This window comes from Aquarana catesbeiana, linkage group LG03 (genome assembly GCF_042186555.1).
Source record: "Aquarana catesbeiana isolate 2022-GZ linkage group LG03, ASM4218655v1, whole genome shotgun sequence".
NCBI classification, from domain to species: domain Eukaryota; kingdom Metazoa; phylum Chordata; class Amphibia; order Anura; family Ranidae; genus Aquarana; species Aquarana catesbeiana.
Genome location: NC_133326.1, coordinates 211,017,697 through 211,040,600, shown reverse-complemented (window position 1 = coordinate 211,040,600; position 22,904 = coordinate 211,017,697). Strand labels below are relative to the sequence as shown.

The 22,904-nt window shown below is 47.1% G+C and overlaps 1 protein-coding gene across 9 annotated transcripts in view; it reads left to right on the top strand.

The window, feature by feature from the left end:
* Nucleotides 1–22,904, top strand: part of MLC1 (modulator of VRAC current 1) — a 198,505-nt gene that overhangs the window by 163,107 nt on the left and 12,494 nt on the right. For 7 of the 9 annotated variants that reach the window (XR_012242840.1, XR_012242835.1, XR_012242838.1 and 4 more), the window contains one exon: nucleotides 18,145–18,201. The exons of the other annotated variants lie outside the window; for them this stretch is intronic. Coding sequence is in view for 2 of the 7 variants with exons in the window: in XM_073619735.1 (XP_073475836.1) it covers nucleotides 18,145–18,201 (57 nt within the window). In the remaining 5 variants the exon portion in view is untranslated. The remainder of the gene's footprint in view (nucleotides 1–18,144; nucleotides 18,202–22,904) is intronic. 9 annotated transcript variants of the gene reach the window in all.

The following is a 22,904-nucleotide window of genomic DNA, read 5'->3' as shown; positions in this document are numbered from 1 at the left end:
ATGAACTTTTATGTGTATTGTCGGACCGGCAATTCATTAATAGCCGTGAGTAGTTTTAAATGACTTTTTTTCCTTTGAAATGTCATTTTGCTGTCAGACTGTTCTAAACACGGGAAACATGTGCCCCTTTACAGGCATACTATAGACACCCCCCAGGTACAAAATTTAAAGGAATATTACACTGTTATTGTTTCACTTTAAGCATTATTAAAATCACTGCTCCCGAAAAAAACGGCCGTTTTTAAAACTTTTTTTGCATTGATCCATGTACCCTGGGGCAGGACCCAGGTCCCCAAACACTTTTTATGACAATACCATGCATATAAGCCTTTAAAATTAGCACTTTTGATTTCTCCCATAGACTTTTAAAGGGTGTTCCGCGGCTTTCGAATTTGCCGCGAACACCCCAAATTGTTCACTGTTCGGCGAACTGGCGAACAGCCGATGTTCGAGTCGAACATGAGTTCGTCTCGAACTCGAAACTCATCCCTAGTCTGGGCATTCAGCTTCCGATAATCCACGCAGAACCGGAGACTCCCATCTTTCTTCGGCACCAAGACTACCGGAACAGCCCACGGACTTTGACTCTCCTGGATCACCCGGTTTTCCAACATGCTGGCCACCATGTCCTTCACCTCCTGGTACATTTTAGGTGGGATTTGCCAGTAACGTTCCCTGATTGGGGCAGCATCGCCGGTGGGGATTTCGTGTTCAATGGCGGAAGCACACCTGAAGTCCTCATCATGTCTTGAGAATGCCTCCTGAAATTCCCAAATGGTGTCTTGCAGCAACTTCTGTTGTCCTGGAGTCAGAGTCTTGCAGTCCACCCCCATCCGAGCCATGATCACTCGACCGTTCCACTCCGCTGTTGGGGTTTCCCGTTAATGGACCTCTACAGCATAGGTCCAGGCTGACCTCCTATCTGGTTGTAGCGTGAAGCTCGTTTATCGAGGCATTTCCCTTTCAGACACATAAACTTTGGCCAGCAAGGTATTCCCAGGCACGGTTAACTCACAGTCTTCAACATTGAGACAGCGTACAGGCACACATCCATCCTTCACAATTGCGAGGGCCCGGGCTACCAGTGGGCGAGTCTGCGTCTCCTCTTGGTAAGCCGGCTCAATCAGGACCTCCAGTCCATTCAGTTGTCATCCCGCCCCCACTGGCAGTATCAATATTTGTTCTTGATGAGTGGGACCTTCACTGGAGTCCTCCGCGGCACCCTCAAGTGTCCAATGGGCCGATCGGACATGTTGCTCTTTTTCAGACTACAGCTCCTCACCATCTGCTGTAGAACCTTCTGGGTTGGCTGGTGTGTGGTGGCCCATTGCCAATACTTCGGCCCTTCTTTGGCATAGAGTTGATGGTCTAGGTCTCTCCATACATTCATACCTAGCGTCACGTCCATCCCTCTCCAGGACAAATGGTCCACCAGCACACCCCCTTTCTTGCCGATGTCTTGCCCAAACAGTCGGACCCACATCCAGACTATGCCTCGGACATCCATCTCCCTGTTATTGGCAGCTGTCAGCCTGATGACGCTCCCGTCTTCCGGCTCCATCATATGCCCAAAGTACCTTTCAAAGAACTCCAGAGGCATAAGGGTGCACTCCGACCCTGTATCAACTAGGCAGCGTACCTTCTGGCCTTCCAACTCGGCTTCCATAACAGGACTGCTGGCATACAGGTCGTGCTCCTCACGCATCGGGCTTAGCTTCTGGCGTACTGCCTCAGGACACCCAGCTACTGCGGCGGTCGGAAGTTTAACGTCGGCTCAGACTTCATCTGTTCTGGGCATTCTCTGGCCATATGGCCATACTGTGGACAGGCCCAGCAGATGGGTCCCCTTTTAACTAACCCTCGCACCTGAGTTACCCTGGGTGGGGTGGCACAGGGGGGGCACTGGGTAATTTCCGGTGACCGGGGTGATCCAACCTTCATCTGGGACACTTCCAGCCGGAGTTCTCTCAACTCTGTCCTCAGGCCCTGAACCACATCCCTTAAGGACTCTGAGTCTTCGGATGCAGACCACCCTCCTGTAGCATGGGTGCCACTGACTACTCTCTCCAAAACCGGCATGTGCTCTTCCTCTCTCTCCACAGCGGCTAGGTAGACAATATAGAATGTCATGTCGGGCGAAATCCGGGTCATCTCTTGCAATTTGTCCCGTAAGAACTTGTTGTAGAGCCCTACTATGAACTGGTCTCGTAGTAGCCGGTCTACCCCCCAGAAGGATCCCATGGCCTTGGGGTCTCGCCGCTGTATTTCATTTAACATCTCCTGTAGGGCATTGGAGTACTGCAACTGCATCAGAGTCTCACCCTCTTGTTGTGGTCTGTTGAAGAAGTGGCTCCGCAAATTGCACCACTTTGGTACACCCCCCCGAGCTTTCTCCAGAAGGGAGAATATTTTCTCTAGGTTCTCTCGCTCGGATTCGGGCCTCACCATCACTGTCCGTCTGACATCACCCTCTAGAGCCCCCAATGCAACCTCTGCCCATAGCTCAGGGCTCAGGTTACACATCCTAACTGCACTTTGCACCCTTTCAGTCCAGTCCTGCAACGTCATGTTTTTACCATCAAATTTTGGCAGATGACGCAACAGCGCCCCTACGGGGATATACCCTACTGGAGCGGGCATGGTGAGGGCACTGGTGCACCCTGAGCTGGGTCCTGGACTGGTGCCACTGGTGCTGGGGGAGGGCCCCCCGCCGAGTTCCCATCCATGGCGGTCACTGTATCGTGCCGACTACGCCAAGATGTAGAACGTGTACCGGGCTGGGCTCCCCAGGATACAGCGAAGCCACGAACGAGGAAAACAACTCCACCACCAGCTCTTGTCAAAACTGAATTTTACTTAAACGTGGTAAAGAACCCAACCGCCAATTCTGGGAAAATACAATAAATTTACAGACACACAGCCAGAAGGCTGAGACCTTTGTGCTGCACAGCGCAGCGCTCTCCGTAAGACGCAGGAGAAAGACAAATAATTTGCCTACTGGCGGGCATGACTAAACCGCCACACCTTACCTGTTAATACCCTAAGAACAACACAAGAAAAACTGTATGGGTGTGTGGTGCAGGCTAGCCTGCAGTGCAGCACAACAGTTTACAAACTTACAAAGCTCTACTGTATTCCCCTCCTCCCTTAACTGGTGTCGTATCATGCGTCTGTGTATTCCTCCTGAGCACAACACCAGTCTGCTTTGAGTTTGTAGAAAGTTCATCAGCTCTCCAATTGTGACATGCCACTTTAGGTTATGGAGTCCCGGTAATGAACAGTAGCAACAATTTTGGCCTGACACAAACAGAGACCCTACTAACTACCTACAGGCCTGGTCTCAGTCCTCAGAAACCAGCTCCTTCTCAAAATGGCTGCCTGCTGGCTCCTCTCTTTCTTTCTCTCATGAATTTCTGTCCAAACCACCTGTTAGTTGTGTCAGAAAGAACAGCGGCATCTTGTGGCCAAACAGCAGAATGACAGTTAAATATTTAATTTTAAACAAACAGTGTACAAACAGTGTTCAGACAATGAGAGCTGCTTCCCATCTTACACATGTCCCCCTTGGATCGACAGCGACTTTACTTCTAAGTGCACTTTCAGTGCACTTTCAAGTGCACTTGCAGTGCAACGTGGATTTTCCTTTAGTAAATAACCCCCTATATGTTTCTGCTGAAACATTGTATTTTGGAATCAAGGCTATCCCTTCTTATTTATTAGTCTTCTGTGACTAAAGCATTTCTTTGCATGTTACCTTGCATTCTAATTTATCAACAGCTTTGATACATTAATGCAAACAGTGAGCAACCAATAACAATATACTGTATCTGTTATGTAATTCCATGCAAGTGACTAACCACCACAGCTGATATAAACTGGTGTATTTATCTGTGGGACAATGTGTTGAACTTACAAAATCACATAATAAAAAAATGTGGATTAAAGGAGTAGTACAGCCAAAGCACTCCTGTGACCCTTTTTCAGCAGACAGCAGGCTAAAGCCCGCTTTTGGCTGACGTCACAGAGCCGGTCCAGGCTCAAGAAAGATCGCGACCATATGGCCGAGATCCGCCCAAATGCCTGGACTGACACCTGGCTCTGCCTCTCAGCGAGCCGCTGAAAGCCTGAGCCGGCCGCTCCCACCCACTCTAGTGCTCCAGTGAGCGCGGGGGGGGGTAGAGCAGAGAGCCAGTGACTGACAGTCACCAGCTCTCTGCTCACGGACATGTGAGAACCGAGCGATTGCCGATGATTGATCACTCTGTTCTCAGTGTTAAAGCCGGCAGGGGGACAGATGCAGCACCCGACCGATGCTGCATTCACCTAGGTAAGTATGATTGAAGAAAGAAAAATCTTTCCCATACTTCTCTTTTAGCTTTAGAGATTCCACGTATAGAGGGGCGGAGTTATATGTGATACACTATGTGAATATGTGTAGTGCACCCCCGCAGGACCCGTTAGGTTGGTAACCCCTCTGGAGTTATTCTTTCACTGAACTGAGTGGTGTAATACCTCAACCACCCTGACACACCCTTTACACAAATAAACCACACCAGTTTTTTTAACAAGAAAAAAAATGTTTATTCGATTTTTACAATACAAGCGATGTAAATACACAGTTGTTCACAGAAATACTGTTACATAGATTGTCACAAAACGAATGATCAAAATCTTAAAACAGGAGAAAGATATACAGAGTTATTGAGTTACATCAGAGTAGGAGATGAGATCTGAGGTAGTAATTTCCAGCAGTATTAATTGAGGAGATCCCAAAGGCAGGGAGGGGGGGATGGAGGGGACTGGGAGAGAATGGAGGAGAAGGAAAGGAAGGGGGGGGAAGGGGAGGGGGAGGCCCGAGGAAGGATCTTATCCATCCCATTAGGTTAACAGAGCTTAAACCGTGCTTAGGTATTCAAAAGGTAAAAAATAGTGGCAAACTATTGCGGGGCGGGTCCAACATCAATATCTCGGTGACCATCCTCCACCTCTGTGCCCCACGCATCTATCCATCCCAATCATATCAAATTTGGCAGGACAGTTTCAATTGGCATATGTAAGTTTATATAATGGTAGCACAGAGTTCAATTTAAGGCGCCAGGAGGATACCCTGGGTGGGGCATTGTCCTTCCAATGGAGGAATATCTCTCTACAAGCATGAAATGTGGCATAGTTCAAAAATAGTCTAGCATATTTGCCTCTTACCCTAGAGCCAAAAACATTGAGCAGCATCATTTTGGGGTCCCTTCCCAGCTCCAGAGTGGTGACCCGACTAAGGGTGTCAGCTATCTCCAACCAATAGTCTCTGAGGCGGGGACAGGACCATATCATATGAAAGAAGGCGGCGGAACTCCGACCACATCTAGGACAGGCCACCGGGACGTTAGGATTCATAATAGTTAACCGCTTTAGAGTGTAATAGGCTCTGTGGAGGAACTTGACCTGCATAAAACGGTCTCTGGCCGAAATCATATTAGTGACAAAGGAAGACCCACATGATTCCCACTCCTCCTCTGACAAATCTGGGATATCCAGTCTCCATTTATTAAGGGTTGTTTCAAGTTTTTTCAATGGAGCTATGGATAGATGTAAATATAGGGAGGAGAGGGGTTTGTCTATGACCTTGGCTGTGAGTAGTCCCTCCACAGAGTCTGATTGTAATATGATTTGCGCTGGGAATTGTTTCCTATATGTGTGTCGAAGTTGGTAGTAACGAAACAACATCCATCCCGGCAGTGAATAGGCATGTTTAAGATCAGAAAAGGATCTCAGTTTACCCCCCTGAACTATATGCTTCAGTTTAACTTTACCCTTCTTTGCCCAAATCTGGGGGTCAGGTACGGAGTTCATGTGTGGTAGATTAGGATTACCCCAAAGAGGAATGTGGGGAGAAAACGTGTCAGAGGAGGCAAAGCGGGCCCTGGCTTTATGCCAAATATTAATGGTGGTACGCATCAGATCCGTGATGCCAGGGTGAGATCTCGCCCCCCTGAACACCACGTTACTGAGAGAAGAATATGAACCCATTATGGCTGCCTCCAATGTTACTGCTGGGTTGTCCTGCAGTTGGGAAAACCACCATCTGACCGTCACCAGGACGGCCGCCCAGAAGTAGATCTGAAAATCTGGTAGAGACAGACCACCCTGGGTGACGGGCAGCTGAAGGGTAGTAATGGCCAGTCGCGGGGACCTACCGTTCCAAACAAAAGAAGAGATTATACTTTTTAGTTTTGCGAAAAATGAGGCCGGAGGAATTAAGGGGGCATTATGAAAAAAGTATAGGAATTTGGGAAGATAAACCATTTTAATTAAATTTACTCTACCCACTGGTGATAAGGGAAGTGTCCTCCAGGCTATACATTTTTGTGAAAAATTTTTTAGAAGTGGTTGGAGGTTCAGCTCATAATATGAGGACAATGGAGTCCCAATCCTTACTCCCAGATATTTGAATTCAGATGTCCAGTTTAGGGGGGTGCCTGTTGGTGGATGGTGACCCGACGCATTCAGTGAGAAAAGGAGAGATTTCCCCCAGTTAACTCTAATTCCCGAGAATGATCCAAATTCATCTATTATTTGTAGCGCCGGTGGGAGGGAGGAAATGTCTTTAAGGAAAAGGAGGGTATCATCGGCGTATAACGATATTTTGTCAGTTATCACCCTGACTTGAATTCCCTTTACCGATGAGGTGGATCTAATACGAGCTGCCATGGGTTCCATGGCTAACGCGAATAAACCTGGGGATAGTGGACAGCCCTGTCTAGTACCTCTGGACAGGGGAAACGGCATGGACAGTGAGTTGTTTGTACGTATACGGGCCGTAGGATTGTGATATAGCATCTGGACACCAGCTAATGAAACGAGGGCCAAATCCGAACTTACGGAGAACCACCCAGAGGTAGCGCCACTCAACCGAATCAAAAGCCTTTTCGGCGTCTAGAGAGGCGACTACCTCCGGACCATCCCCACTCGCCCTAGACAAATGTGTGAGGAGACGTCGGATGTTAATGTCGGTTCCTCTGCCCGGCATAAATCCAGACTGATCCGCGTGCACCAGCGCCGTAATCACAGTATTCAATCGACCCGCTAGGACCAACAGTTTGGCATCCACATTAAGGAGCGAGATAGGGCGGTATGAAGAGCACTGTTCAGGAGGCTTGCCCGGTTTAAGGATGACTAATATCACTGCCTCAGCCATTGTTAAGGGCAACAAATTCCCCTCCATGGCGTGTCGCAATACTGTTCTAAACGATGGTAATATTTCCTCTACATACGTTTTAAAGAATTCAGCAGGTATCCCATCCGGGCCTGGTGTTTTACCATTTTGCAAGGAGGCTACAGCCTTCTGTAATTCTTCTAGTAGGATAGGACCGTCTAAGGCTTCCCTGAATGTGGATGTCAGGCAAGGGAGCTCCACCCCGTCGAGATATGTCGTCAGTTCGGCATCTGTGCAAGTAATTCGAGAAGCATAAAACTCCCTGTAAAATGACGCAAATCTGTCATTAATGGAAGAGGGATCTGTTAGGATCGTCCCGTCTAGGGCATGAATGGTCAAAATCGTCACCGGGGAGGAGCTTTCCCTCGCCAGCCATGCCAGCATACTACCGGTTTTCTCCCCGTGCTCGAAAATTCTTTGGGACTGATGCAGAAATTTAGTCTTAGTAGCTGACGTTCGTAGTAGGAGAACATCCCGCAATGCTGCCTGAAAGTCAGAGTATGCTCTCGGAGCCGGAGACTCCGAGTACTCCTCCTCAAGCACCGCCACCTTCTCCTCAGCCCTCTGGGTTTCCTCTCTCAGACTCTTACGGATCCTATGAATATGTGATTGTAGGTTGTCCCTAGTGAAGGCTTTAAAGGTGTCCCAAGACGTGGCTCCGATATCCTGGAATCATCCAGCCAAAATCTGGACAATCTCCAGAGATTCTCGCCCGGTGAATAGGACACGCACAGCTTCAAAGCAAGCAGAGCGTGATCGGATATTCCACGGGGGATAATGGCGATATCCCTAACCCTGGGTAAAACAGACCCCCCGCGTAAGCAAGATCTATGCGTGATAGGGTCTTGTGTGAAGCCGAGTGACATGTATAGGCCCTTCGAGAGGGATTGCACCATCTCCACACATCAGTCAGGTTAGAGGCTTCTGCCCAGGAGAGCAGCTCTAAAGTTGAGCCCGCTCCGGGTGAGAGTCTGTCCACCCCAGGGTCCGGGGCCAGGTTAAAATCTCCCAGCATCACCATATTGTCTGTAGCATAAGCGGCAACTCTAGAGACAAGCTGATTAAGTAATCTCATGGAGGCCGGGGGGGGGACAGGTATAACCCCACCACCACTAGCTCTAATCTATCTACCATAGCATGAAGGATAACAAATCGACCCTCCGGGTCTAGTTCCAGTGCTAGTAGCTTGAACAGTAAGGACTTATGAACTAGAATGCTGACCCCCCTAGAATAATTGGTGTAAGTAGAGTGATATTGATGCCCCACCGAGGGCCGTCTAAGGCTCAGGAGCTTACTACCTGTCAAATGGGTTTCTTGTAATATACATATTTGGGGATGATAGGTTTTGAGAAATTGAAATACTAAGGACCGTTTTACAGAAGAGTTCAAGCCCCTAGTGTTCCATGAGACAATAGTACAGTCAGCCATAATCATATATTAGTACAATATCAAGCCATGGGTCTCCACCCATAATAAGATGCAAGGCTCGGACCACCACACAGATCAGAGCGTGGCATCTCACACATCTAGTGACATATATGCTTACATCGCTTGTGAAAACATAACATAGAAACCAAACAGAACAAAATAAACCCAACCAACCCCCCCACCCCCACCCCGCCAACCCCAGCCCCAACCTCTGGGAGGCTCAGGATCCCAAATTCGAACCAAGGCGGTTACGCCTGTAAAGGGGGAACGTGTGCAAAACGGCATCCGCAGTTCAGCAGTTAGATCTTACATCTAGTCTCTTACTGGAGACCGGACTAGTAAAAAAAAGCAGGTGCAGGCTCCTAGCAGTCACCAGGGGTACAAACTTAAACATGAACGTTGCAAAGTTACATCAAATGCTTCGGCCATTCCAAAGGATATAAAACAGAGTGGCAGTAGACAGTGTAGGTCAGGAGGCCCTGTTTTTTTTGCCCAATGTAAAAGGGAGACACGTCTGTAAGGCCACTCATGGTTAAGGCAGTTAAAGGCCAGATTCCCAACCATATGAATAAGGCCAGATTTCCAATCGTATGGATAATGGTAGTTGAGTATCTGTTTCCCAGTCGAAGTCAATAATGGGCCTGGGTCTAAAATGTGCGAAGGTTTGGGAGGAGGGAAGGGAGAAGTGGGATATAGCCCTGAAGCCACCTTTGCAGTAGTAAGGCCTCAAAAAAAAAAAAACCCCTCTCGAGGCCTAGTTGCCTGACCCTCAAGAGTGCAGAAGTAAAAATACAACATGTGGAGGGTGCCAAAATCCAATAGGAAGACCCAGTCCAGCAGGCAGGAGAAGGCACGATACAGGGAAAGCAGGAGAAACATCAATCCGCTTAAGCGGGCGGTCAAGTAGATTACTTATCTGGGCGGGAGTGTGTCTATCCAGGCGGAGGCCTCTTCCGGGGATACAAAGAATCGCACAGACTCCCCGTCCTCCACCCTCAGCCTGGCCGGAAACAACATGTTATATTTAATATGATGAGAGCGAAGCCTCGCTCTAACAGCGTCAAAGGATTTTCTTTGTTTTTGGGTTTCCAGCGAATAATCCGGGAAAATTAGAAGCTTAGCATTTTCGAAGCGGAGTTCACCTTGGGCTCTGGCCTCTCTCATCACAATATCTCTGTCCCAAAAATGAAGAAATTTGAAGATGAAGGTACGGGGGTGGTGCCCCCTGGGGTCCCCTGGTGGTGGGTATGCGGTGGGCCCTTTCCACAGTAAAGAACGGGGAAAAACGTGCTGTAGGGAGTAGTTGTTGTAATAAACGTTCCGTGAAGGCCGTAGGATTCGTGCCCTCCGCCCCCTCAGGGAGTGCCAATAAGTTATTTCTTCTGTTGCAGTTCTCTGCATCTTCTGCGTGGGACTCGAGCGTCTTTACCTTGGCTTTAAGTGCATGAATGTCGGCCCCATGGTCACGCACCGTATCCTCCGCCTGGGAGACCCGCTGCTCCACCTCAGATACTCTTTCCCCAAAGGCATCAAAATCATTCCTAATAAATTCTACATTCGCCTGTATATGATCCACCTTACCGGTCAAAGTAGTTATGGCCTGTAGAACCGCTCTAAAATTGGCCGCCGTGGCAGGCAGCCTGTCGGGGTCTTCGGCCTGGTTCTCCATCATGGCAGTAGTCTTAGGCAAGGCCCCGGCTGCGGCCCTGTCTGTGATGTCGGACTTTGTGGCCTTTTTCCGGGATCTGGGCTGACTCTTTCTTCTTTGCATACCCCAGAGAGGGCACTAGGAGTAGAGGGGGACAGGGAGAGCCTACCAGGAGTTCCGTTGGCTACTTCCGGACGGGGACCACGCCGATCGTGTGAGGCTGCGGGCAGGATTTCCTAGGCGAGTCCCTGGCTTCGGCCTAGTCCGCGAGGTGCGGCCTTACGGCCTCTTTTGTGTATTTCAGCCGGCCGATTCTCACCAAAACAGTCCAGGATGATCCCCCTATCAAGAGGGGGTAGGGAGAGCCCACCGGGATTTCGGATGGCGACTTCCGGATAGGGACTGCGCCGGCCGTGTGAGGCTGCGGGCAGGATTTTCTAGGCGAGTCCCCGGCTTCTGCCTAGTCCGCGAGGTGCGGCCTTGTGGCCTCTTTTGTGTATTTCAGCAGGCCGATTCACACCAAAACAGTCCAGGATGACCCCCCTATCAAGAGGGGGTAGGGAGAGGCCACTGGGATTTCGGATTGGCGACTTCTGGACGGGGGACCGCGCCGGCTGTGTGAGGCTGCGGGCAGGATTTTCTAGGCGAGTCCCCGGCTTCGGCCTAGTCCGCGAGGTGCGGCCTTGTGGCCTCTTTTGTGGATTCCTGTCGGTCGATTTCCCCCAAAATGAGCTAGGACAATCTCCCTAGCAGGAGGGGTCTTGTAGAGGCAGGATTCTGGGGTCTGCACCCAGTAAATAAGGATATTGGTAGCCGGTCTTAGGGAGCTCAGACAAACACGTCTGCTCCCTTTGCCATCTTGGACACGCCCCCAAACCACACCAGTTTAAATGATCTTGAAGGTATGTGAGTCAACAAAGACAAGGTTATACAGGTATAATCACAACCTTATAATAATTTTTTTTTTTTTTTTTTTTAATTCTTTATTTTATTTTGTAAGGAAAGAACAAACAACATACACCAAGAAAAACATGAAAAATAATTTCTTTCTGCACATATCCCCACCCATTACCTTAAATCCCACCCTCATCCCACCCCTATCTTGCAGTAGTTGCTAAAGGCGTCAGTTTACTCTATTATTTACCTGGCCTCATCCCCTTTAAAGTTACCGAGTAATCTCCTCAATGTATCTCCATGTATTTTTAAAAGCTTGCCACAACCTTATAGTAATTTAACACTGTGCAATGCAGTCATAAAACAGACTTAAAGCGGAGTTCCACTCAAAAATGGAACTTCCGCTTTAAGGGTAGGTGACCCCCTGACATGCCACATTTGGCATGTCATTTTTGGGGGGAGGAGCGGAAACCCTCTTTTTAGAGGGTTCCAGCTACCACTTCCTTCCGGGGCACCGCGGCGCCGGAAGGAAGATGACCTCTCCCCCCTCGCAATCATCTGGGACACGTCATAGGTCCCAGATGATTGCCCGGCCAGTCACAGCATGCCACGCGGCTCGCGCATGTGAAGCCACAGCCGGGCGCCCACAGTGACAGTGCCGGCGCCGCAGAGAGGAGGAGGAGACGGGCGGGGCTTCGTTCCCCCGCATCTCTGGACCCTGGGACAGGTAAGTGTCCGACTATTAAAAGTCAGCAGCTGCATTATTTGTAGCTGCTGACTTTTATTTATTTTTTTTTTTTAAGCGGAACTCCGCTTTAAATATGGATTTTTTTTTCTTAAAAAAATGTTACAAAAATGTTAAAAAAAAAATTTCAGGGAGCTTAACTACATCGGAGGATGGCAATTCTATACATTAGGGTAAAAAACCTTCTGCAGGCAGATCCCCATCCCCAGCCCCCCATAAATATACACCTGAGTCTGATCTTGATTCAGCAATGTTCACGAGAGCAGAGGCTCTCTTTCTCTCATCATTGACTCAGACACAGCAGTGGGAGCCATTGGCTCCTGCTGCTGTCAATCACAGCCAGAGAAGAGGAAGGAGCAAGGGATGGGGCTGAGCCACGCTCTGTTTGTGTTATAGACACACAGAGCCAGGTTGGGAGTGGGCGCGCATGAGTGCCCCCATAACAGGTAGCTTGCTATGGGGGCACTCGGTGGGGGAGGAGCCAGGGGGACTTGAGAAGAGGAGGTCGGGTCTGCTTTGTGCAAAACCATTGCACAGAGCATGTAAGTGTAACATATTTGTTATTTTTAAACAATAAACAATTTGCCTTTACAAGCACTTTAAAGGGGTTGTCACCTGGCAGTGACCGGCACCCAGCCCCCCCCCCGTTTTACTTACCTGAGCCCTGGAACTTAATCCGGCGGGGATGCACTCTTGCTCTGCCCAGGGTTCTCGGCTCTTGATTGGATAGATTGATAGCAGAGCAGCCATTGGCTCCCGCTGCTGTCAATCAAATCCAATGACGCGGGCACCGGGGGGCGGGGCCGATTCATACATTCAGTGGCTATGGACGCCACATGATGGACTTGGGAGTGCACCCACAAGGTAACCCCCTGGGAGAGCGTTTCTCCTAGGGGGTTATTTAATGTGGGGAGGAGCCGTGAGAGCCGCTGAGGGACCCTAGAAGACAGTGTTCGGGTGGCCACGCAAAACGAGCTGCACAGTGGAGGTAAGCATGATATGTTTGTTATTTTTTTTTTAAATAAGCAAAGCTTTACAATCACTTTAAGGCCAGGTGTGGCCAAAACACGTAAGCATGTAACTATATTTTCTTGTTCAAAACTTTAATAAAAACATTTTAACAAGTACAAAAGGAGCAGTGCAGTTAGGTACATTCACATATTTGCTACTGTCAACAGCGCACTGTCACCTTAAGGTCCATATAGCTTCTTCAGTTGACAAATATTTTAACAATTTACCTTGATAATATTCCTTGTAACTTATAACTTATATCGTAACCATATTAAACCCGTTCTACTGAAGCAATAAAATCTATACAGCCGACATGTGCCCCATGAGTGCTGGCTTTTCTATTTCTAAACTATTATCACTTTAGGTGAAAAAATTGTGTACTGTAAGAGAACCAAAACAGTTCAGGTTATATACTAAAATTATAAAAATTAAAGTTAGTTCACCTTTTAATAAAAAATTAAGATGAACCAACTCACAACACCCTCCCCGGGTGGTATAATGGCCCGACATTTTAAAACATAACTACACAGCCTGAGTCTGTGTAACAGCGTAATTCAAGCAATGGCGAGTGCTCCTTGATTAGCGCTGGCCACGTGGCCAATGCAAATTTTTAACTTTTAAACATATTGTCCCGTTAGAGCTAAGAAGAGATTCTCACTGTCACATGAGCAGCCCTGACCATTAAGCAGTTGCAGTGGTAAGTGCTGTTTGTTGAAGTTTTAAAATGCCTGACCGCTATACCAACTGGGAAGGGTGTCGGAAGATAAGGATCTCATAATGTACATGCTCTGAGAACCAGAGGGGTGGGGAGGTTGTTGTGAGCTAGTTCACATTTTTATTTTTTGCAAAAAAGGTGAACAAACCCTTTGAATGATATGATACCATTAAGTGACTTCTCCTTTAATATAAATATGTGGCAAACTACATTCTGTAAGTCTAGTCCTCTCCTACATTGGGAGGAAGACCTGCAGAATACCTATACGCCAGAGCAGTGGCCCTAGACCTTTAAATTTCCTCATGGTATTTCTCAATGCACCAATCATTGGGAGGTATCCCAAAAAATGATTTCTCGCTGGTACCTCACACCTTAAGGGTTTTACCCTTCCCAATCACCCCTATGTTGGCATAATTGTGGATAAGTGGGTAAACTTTACCATACTTTGCGGACATGCAAAAGTCTTACAAGCTTTTGGAACCAAGTATTTGGCCTAATTTCTTTTATTAAAGGTATACTAACTCCACCCAACCCCACTTTAGCCTTACTGAATCTGGAAACTGGAAATTTTCCACCCAACTTTCATTTGGTAGTCGCCCACATACTGTTAGCATTCAGATCTGTAATAACCGAGGTGGTGTTGTCCATTAACCTTACTTATGAGTAAGGAAAAATGCTTTCACTGCATGCTAATAACTTAGGCAAGTTTGAGAGCTCATGGCAACCGTTGTCATCTTGGGTTAATGCCTGAATTTCTATATTTTGTCATTGTCATTGCTTTCCTTGAGCCTCGTACATATGTTTAACTGCAAGTTGTATGACTTATCCAGTCTGTTGTTGTTGTTGTATCTGATGTATTGTTTTGCAATGCTTTTCATAGTGTTATACTTGAAGTTGATATCTGGTCCATTGTATATCACTTTACATCTATGCAGAAATTCTAATAAAAACTTATTGAAATAAATGGGTGTACCTATACCTGAACACAATGCGTAAATACTAATTTTATTCACATTTTGTGACCACTTCCCACATTACATAGGTGGGAAAGTATTGTTTCTTGTATATGATAAATGAGAATCATACTTGAGTGAGTGGTGTTTTATCTTTGCTGTCACACAAATTATGAAATACTGTACATTGTTGATACAAACACATTTCTCTTTCTATAGAGACTTAACACTTCCTTGTTCCTTAATGATCTCAGCTCAACTGCAGCTTAATCATTAGATTTATTGAAAGAAATATTGGCTTACAAGTGAGCACTGGGAATGCTTGTTTTCAAGAGTTTATCTGAACGGTCCCTATAAATATTAGATGTAGCTTATTCATTTACGTAGTTTAAAGATCTTGCTTGGGGGGGTGCCCTAAACCCTAACTCCAGGATATTAGCTCCCCTCCCCATCTAACTTACAACTGGTATGAGAAAAACCCATCCACACATTTTACTTACATAAAACAATGGTCACATGACAATCCTTCTGTCTTCTTTTATTTACTTCCTATGATTCCTCTACCAGTGTCCACATCACTGCCTGCATGAAGTGGACACCTCCTATTGGTGGAGGCAATATTTTCAGCAGCTAAATTCTCTCTCATAGGTTTAAGAGGCAGGAGAACTCACGGGGGCGATGAGGGGACCAGTGCTCAAGAAAATAACAAAGAGGGAAAAATGCCTGGTCCTCAAGGGAGGAAATAAGTTTGGATCATAGAGGATTGTGGCTTCAGCTGGCAGACCCAGCTACATTCTGCATGTCCTGGAGGGAGTGAAAGTAAGATACAGAGCCTCCTCACTGTCTTTCCTTACAAACCTCACATCTCTGCTTTCACTTTGTTTCTTCTATCCCCCCTGTTATCTGAAATAGGGATAACTGTATGATAATTAGCCCTCTGTGTCCTTGGTGCGGGGGGGGGGGGGGGGACTGTGCTTTTCTTTTCTGCATCAATGGATACATGTGCACTGTTGCTTACATATATGGTTAAATCTTTACAGCTTAATATCTGCAAGCTGGTGCTTCTGGAATCAATGGCATTTAACACCTTAGGCTACTTTCACACTGAGGCACTTTACAGGCGCTATAGCGCTAAAAATAGCACCTGTAAAGTGCCTGTAAATCGCTTCTCCTGTCACTCCAATGTGAAAGCCCGAGTACTTTCACACTGAAGAGGTGCGCTAGCAGGACACTCAAAGTCCTGCAAGCAGCATCTTTGGGGTGGTTTGAGAACGCTGTATACACCACTCCTAAAGCGCCCCTGCCCATTGAAATCAATGGGCAGCGCCTTGTGGGCACTTTTATCCCTTTTTTGGCCACTATCGGGGGTTAAAAGCGTCCAGCTAGCGGCCGAACAGCACCACAAAAACGCGCTTTACCGCCGACGTCCCCAACGCCCAAGTGTGAAAGTGCCCTTAGTGTTTGCTTGTATATATGTGGTTACCATTCATAGCTACCTGTATGGCTAATGCTGCCTTCTGACATATGAAGAAAAGTGTCATTTCTGATCATAGATCAGTCTGGATTTTATTACCCGTCCTGCTGACTACATTAAGCCTAGGTTCACACTGATGCGGGTTAGAAATCATGGGGGTTCAGCTGAACTCACACGGTTTCAAACTGGCAATGCAATCCGACTTCTGGGGGGCGATTTGACAGACATCTGTGCGGGTTCATGCACAGATATCTATACAAATCGCACCCGAAGTCACCAAAAGTAGTACAGGAAGTACTTTTGGGAATCATTGCAGCGCCGCAAAGTTGGAGTCGCACCAATTCAGACGGTGCCATTGCTGCCAAATTGGCCGATGCGAACAGATGCTTAAAGAGGAACTGCAGTCTGCTCACATAATTTGGTATGATAAGAATGCAATTGGAGACCCTTATTGGGTACTGATGAAGCTGCGCTGGTGGGTACTGATGAGGCTGCGCTGGTGGGCACTAGTGAGGCAGCACTGATGGGCACTGATGAGGCTGCACTGATGGGCACTGATGAGACTGCAGTGATGGGCACTGATGAGGATGCACTGATGGGCACTGATGGGCACTGATGAGGCTGCATTGATGGGCACTGATGAGGCTACGCTGATGAGGCTACATTAATGGGCACTGATGAGGCTGCACTGATGGGCACTGGTGAGACTGCATTGATGGGCACTGATGAGGCTGCGCTGCTGGGCACTGGTGAGGCTGCATTGATGGACACTGGAGAGGCTGCATTGATGGGCACTGATGAGGACGCATTGATGAGCACTGATGAGGCTGCATTAATGAGCACTGATGAGGCTGCGCTGATGGGCACTGGTGAGAATGCACTGATGGGCACTGATGAGGCTGCGCTGCTGGGCACTGGTGAGGTTGCTTTGAAGGGCACTGGTGAGGCTTCATTGATGGGCACTGATGAGGCTGCATTGATGGGCACTGGTGATGCTGCATTAACGGGCATTGATGAGGCTGCTTTGATGGGCACTTATGAGGCTGCTTTTATGGGCACTGATGAGGCTGCCTTGATGGGCACTGATGAGGCTGCCTTGATGGGCACTGATGAGGCTGCACTTGGTACCCACTTTTAATGTACAGAGAGGAAGCGGTGGGGCTCTAAGAGTAAAAGGTGGAGCCTAAATAGGAAGGGGTTTACAGATGACAGGGTGGGTCTTAAACAGAAAGGGGCGTGACATTGACAGGAACGGTTGGGTCATATTTAAATTAGGGGGTGCACAAGTTTCGTCAGGCCTAGGACAGCACAAAACCTAAATACACCACTGCTGTACATACAGTCTCGTAGCTATAGTGTGAGATTCAAGGCACTGTTGTTTCTGACTGAGTTTTAGGAAATTTGGGGTGAAATTAGTTGATGTCACTACATGTCTGTGTTCTGATCTGTGCATTGGTCCCACATGGATGTACACTTGGGGATGCTCTTTAAGATCCATTCAGCCCCGTGCAGCTGCCCACTTGTCATTGATTTTATCAGGCTGCTTGCTTGTTTCTGTATGGAACTTCATTGTCTCCCATGCTGGTAAAGATGGCCCTGTGCATGGGTGTACAGACAAGTATGCCCATACCAAAAGAAGCCTTAAGCTGCCCATACACGGATCAAAATTTGATCAGTTCAGCAGGGAACTGCCTAATTTTGATCCATGTTAATGTTGATGACTTGTGCACTGATCATTGTATTCTGATGGTGCAGAAGGCTCCCCGCTATCAGAATACAATACCACAGCAGGAAGTGTGGATAGGGGAAGCGAGGCATTTTCTTTAATTTAACCCGCTGGCTGAACAAAATTATGTGGACGTGGACTACCTTACACTTTAAACTTGGTTCATACATATGGATATTTAGTGTTCTACTTATGATCTTCGGCATTCACAGAATCAGTCTACACTCACAAGGTGTGCCTTGGTAATTTTTTATATTATTCTGATTAGTCAGTGTTATTAATGATATTACTTTATTAAGTTTATGCATGAAACTAACAAAAAAGGATGCATTTTTTCCAGTGTTTCCCGTGTGCCATTGCCAGTTATGTTGCAGCGGAATACCCAAGCCAGTGTTTGGTAAGGCTAAATTCTAAACACAAAACTTTATCAAAATAGAATCTGTTAACTAAGGCTTACCTTAATGAAAAGTATTCTGATAACTGTGTGTGGTTTATACCAAAAATAATATGGACTTACAATCACTTTAAGACTGATTTACTAAAAGATTTGAGGCTGTTTACTGAATTAATTAAAGCAAATCTTTACACAATTTATTGTGTATAACAGGGATTTACTTTTTACATGATTATATAATTAAAGTACGGTAAATCACAAAATATTTGTGAACATTTTTTAACTCCTTTAGTAAGTCATTCTAACTGCATTATAGATGTATTTTTTTTTTTATCTTTGGCCACAGTTGAATACTAAAAAAAAAATTACAAAAATATTAAACCTTAGCTAAGGAAACAAAAAGTGACACACTAAGGCCCCTTTCACACGATCGGACCGTTCAGGTCCGCCTGTCAGTTTTGACAGCGGACCTGAACGGGCGCTCCATGTTAGCCTATGGGGCAACGGATGTCAGCGGAGACATGTCCTCTGACATCCGACCCGGTATGATCCGCAAAAAGCAGGCGGATGGCCCTACGTCCAGGTCCGTCGCTGGCGGATCGGATCGGGTGAGATCTGATGAAAGCGGACATGTTGTCCGTTTTCATCCGATCCCTCCATAGGTGGCAGCGGCGCCTGACAAGCCTCTCCCCGCTCAGTGAGCAGAAAGGGATCTGTCATCCGCTGGCTCAGCGGAGTTTAACGGACTGATCTCCCGTTGAGCCGGCGGCTCTGTGGAAACGGAGTCCGCCTCGTGTGAAAGGGGCCTAAATGTCTACAAAATTGATTTAAAGATATCAAAGTCCTGCAAGTTGTTGTGTTGTCAAAGTATTTGCTACATATAAAAAACATGAAAAAAAACGCACTAAGAAATATTCTGAATGAAAAGTGTAAGCAGCAAACCTTCTGTGAGACATATACACAGTAATTAAACATAAACAAAAAAACATAAACTAGATAAAGGTCGCACTATTCAATCATGTATCTACAAATGTAAAATTTAGATAAATAGAACAGTCCACAAGTGATGTGAAAATAAATCCTGATGTCAATCTCCACCATCCACCACCGTAGTGATCTTAAATACCAGTGCCTCCACCAACAGCTGAAAGGCTTACAAGCTCCTATTGATCACTCGTTACAAGGGATCGTTAGCGCTTGTGGCTTTAGCCCAGCCAAGGCCTTTCCCCAGGTCCAGATGGTCTCCCAACAAGATCACCCCTTGGCACCATATACGATGTGAAGATTTCTCACTCAGGTTCCAGGTGATGCATCTCCTCTTTTGTTTGGGTACAATGTTGCACGACCGCGCAATTGTCAGTTAAAGCGATGCAGTGCCGAATCGCAAAAAATGGCCCGGTCATTCAGCAGCCAAATCTTCCGGGGCTGAAGCTGTTATGCCCCGTACACACGGTCGGATTTTCCGATGGAAAATGTCCGATCGGAGCGTGTTATCGGAAATTCCGACCGTGTGTGGGCTCCATCGGACATTTTCCATCGGATTTTCCGACACACAAAGTTGGAGAGCAGGAGATAAAATTTTCCGACAACAAAATCCGTTGTCGGAAATTCCGATCGTGTGTACACAAATCCGACGGACAAAGTGCCACGCATGCTCAGAATAAATAAAGAGATGAAAGCTATTGGCCACTGCCCCGTTTACAGTCCCGACGTACGTGTTTTACGTCACCGCGTTCAGAACGATCGGATTTTCCGACAACTTTGTGTGACCGTGTGTATGCAAGACAAGTTTGAGCCAACATCCGTCGGAAAAAATCCTAGGATTTTGTTGTCGGAATGTCCGAACAAAGTCCGACCGTGTGTACGCCCTATTAAGATCACTACAGTGGTAGATGGTGGAGATTGACATCAGGATTTATTTTCACATCACTTGTGGACTGTTCTAATCATCTAATTTTTGTAGATACATATTTGAGGCAAAGGATGGTCACAAGCAAATATTGATTTTATTTGTTTTTTTTTTTTCTATACTGAACTAGGAAGTTTATTGTGTAATAAAAAAATGTACTCATGAAATAATTTTGTTTAACGCATTCTTGCTTTACATTATTATTGCATGTTCACATTCTTCAAATACGCAAGACGTTTTGCACAGTTCTATATACCATATTTTTCGCTCCATAAGACGCACCTGACCATAAGACGCACCTAGGTTTTAGAGGAGGAAAACAAGAAAAAAAATATTCTGAACCAAAGGGTGTACTAAAATATTTACCAGTACCCAATGCAGCCTGACCAGTGCCAATTAAATGCAGCCTGACCTGTGCCCATAAAATGCAGATTGACCTGTGCCAATAAAATGCAGCCTGACCTGTGCCCATAAAATGCAGCCTGACCTGTGCCCATAAAATGCAGCCTGACCTGTGCCCATGAAATGCAGCCTGACCTGTGCCCATGAAATGCAGCCTTACCTGTGCCACCTTCACCTTGCACAGACTGACATTCCTGTATGCATCCGCCTGTCACTCAGATAGAAGACAGAGCAGCCCGTGTGTCGCCGTGGCCGTACTCCATTTAGCTGTTCGGGCTGCTCTGTCTTCTATCTGTGGCTGAGTGACAGGCCCAGTGGGAGATTGCCCGGCGCTTGTGGGAGACCCGCTGGCCCAGTATTGTCACATAGCCTGGTCAGTATTCGCTCCATAAGACGCAGAGACATTTTCCCCCATTTTTTGGGGGGGGGAAAGTGTGTATTATGGAGAAAAAATATGGTATGCATTTCAGCTCAGCTGGGTATTTTTAGCTGATTGCCTGAAGCTCTATTTTAGTGATCAAACAAATCAAATAAACATAATATTCCAACAGGCACTGTGTTTCTGCAACACAGACTCTCCCATGAGGTTCCTGCCACAAGCTCTCAGTTGCTGCTCATACCACTCATTACCCATGTACAGGCACCACAAGCTTCTGCTACACGGCCTCCTTCAAGGTTCTTTGCCACAAGCTCTCAGTTGCTACTCATATCACTCATTATCCGTTTACAGGCACCACAAGCTTCCACAAAACGGCCTCCCCCACGAGGTCCCCGCCACAAGCTCTCAGTCGCCACTCATACCACTCATTACTCATTCACAGGCACCACGAGCTTCTGCTACACGGCCTCCATCGAGGTTCTTTGCCACAAGCTCTCAGTCGCCACACATACTTCTCATTACCTGTTTTCAGGCACCAAGAGTTTCTGCAGCATGGCCTCCCCCTTGAGGTTCCTGCCACAAGCTCTCAGTTGCCATTTATACCACTCATTTGCCTCTTCACACTTACAACTCATGTGACTTCTTAGTTCACAAACGCCGACATGCTTCAGCATGCCTCTTTTCAGTGTCAGCTCATTTATTTAAGTCACTCGGTCAGCATGGCCTTGGTTATCCCCATACATGTTCCACATTTCTCTAATGCTTATTTTCACCTACTACTTTCTTGCAACACTCATCTCCAGTGGCACTCAACCCGGCCACTCACTTTTTCTTGTCTGTCTTTCTCCATAGGTCATGGAGGTCAGGTTGTTCCCTCCTGCGCAAGGTTGAACGTTTTTCCTGCAGCTAATATGACATACATACACACATGCAGGGCTTTGCATGCTTTTACCTGGGGGGGTGTTTGTCACGTTTTGGGGGGAGGGGGCGGGCTTAGGGCTTTCCTTCACGCCAGGTTAAAACTGGACCTCCATGTTACCTTTTTCAGGTTTTTTGGTTGCCAGATTAGTCTTGGCTACAACCAGGACCTCTATTCTATTAGGGCACGAGTCAGGTGGGTAGTACACGGAACACTCTCCCACATCAGTCTGCAGCACCCTTTATTCATCTCGATACCTCACATACACAAATTGGGCTGCCAGTCTGGCGCTTAGCTACTATCTATCGCTGAAGGACATCAGCTTCAAACTACGCAAACACGGTTGCTAAACAGTTGCTTGCTGACAGTGCAGTCATTAGCAGTCCAATCTCCTACTACAGAACGCAACATTCCTACTTAGGCTACAACCGGACTGTATATTCCCACCCCAGTACACCCTGGGGCTCTGATTCACAGGTCCGTGCATAACACTGACCAGGCACCCGAGCTATCGGTTATTTGGCCAATCACCTCCTGGCTAACCTCGGTTGCCCCGCACTCTTTGCGTTTTCTAAATTTCCACTCTTCAGCATTTGCCAGAACGCATCGTGTTCTTCACTACGCCTGCCGTTCCTTTTTCTGTTCTTCCTCCTCCTTGCTTCTTACTTATTCTTACGTACTCCGTCTCTCCTCCATTGTTCTCATTTTCCAAAAACTCTTCTTAATCATACACCCCCCCACTCTTTTCTCATTATAGCTGAAGTCATGTCACGGTTCGGCAGTGAGGACCTTGCCTCCTTCCCTCTGTCGCCCACCGCGAGTTCAGAGCCAGGCAGCACTCAGTCCCTTTAGGGGATGGATTATTCCCAAGCTCACAGCAGAGCTTTTCCCTACCCCACCACGGCCAGGAAAACCGAATTATTCAGGCTTCTGTTCCTAACACCAGCAGCAGCTGCACCCGGCACCCAGCAGGCATCCCTACAGTCCATCTCCTCAGCTCTTGCCCAGCTGCACACCATGATCGGTACGCTGACCGCAGCAGTTTCTGACGTGCAGGCGAGAGTAGATGTCCTAGAGATGTGCCCAGTGGTGACCCC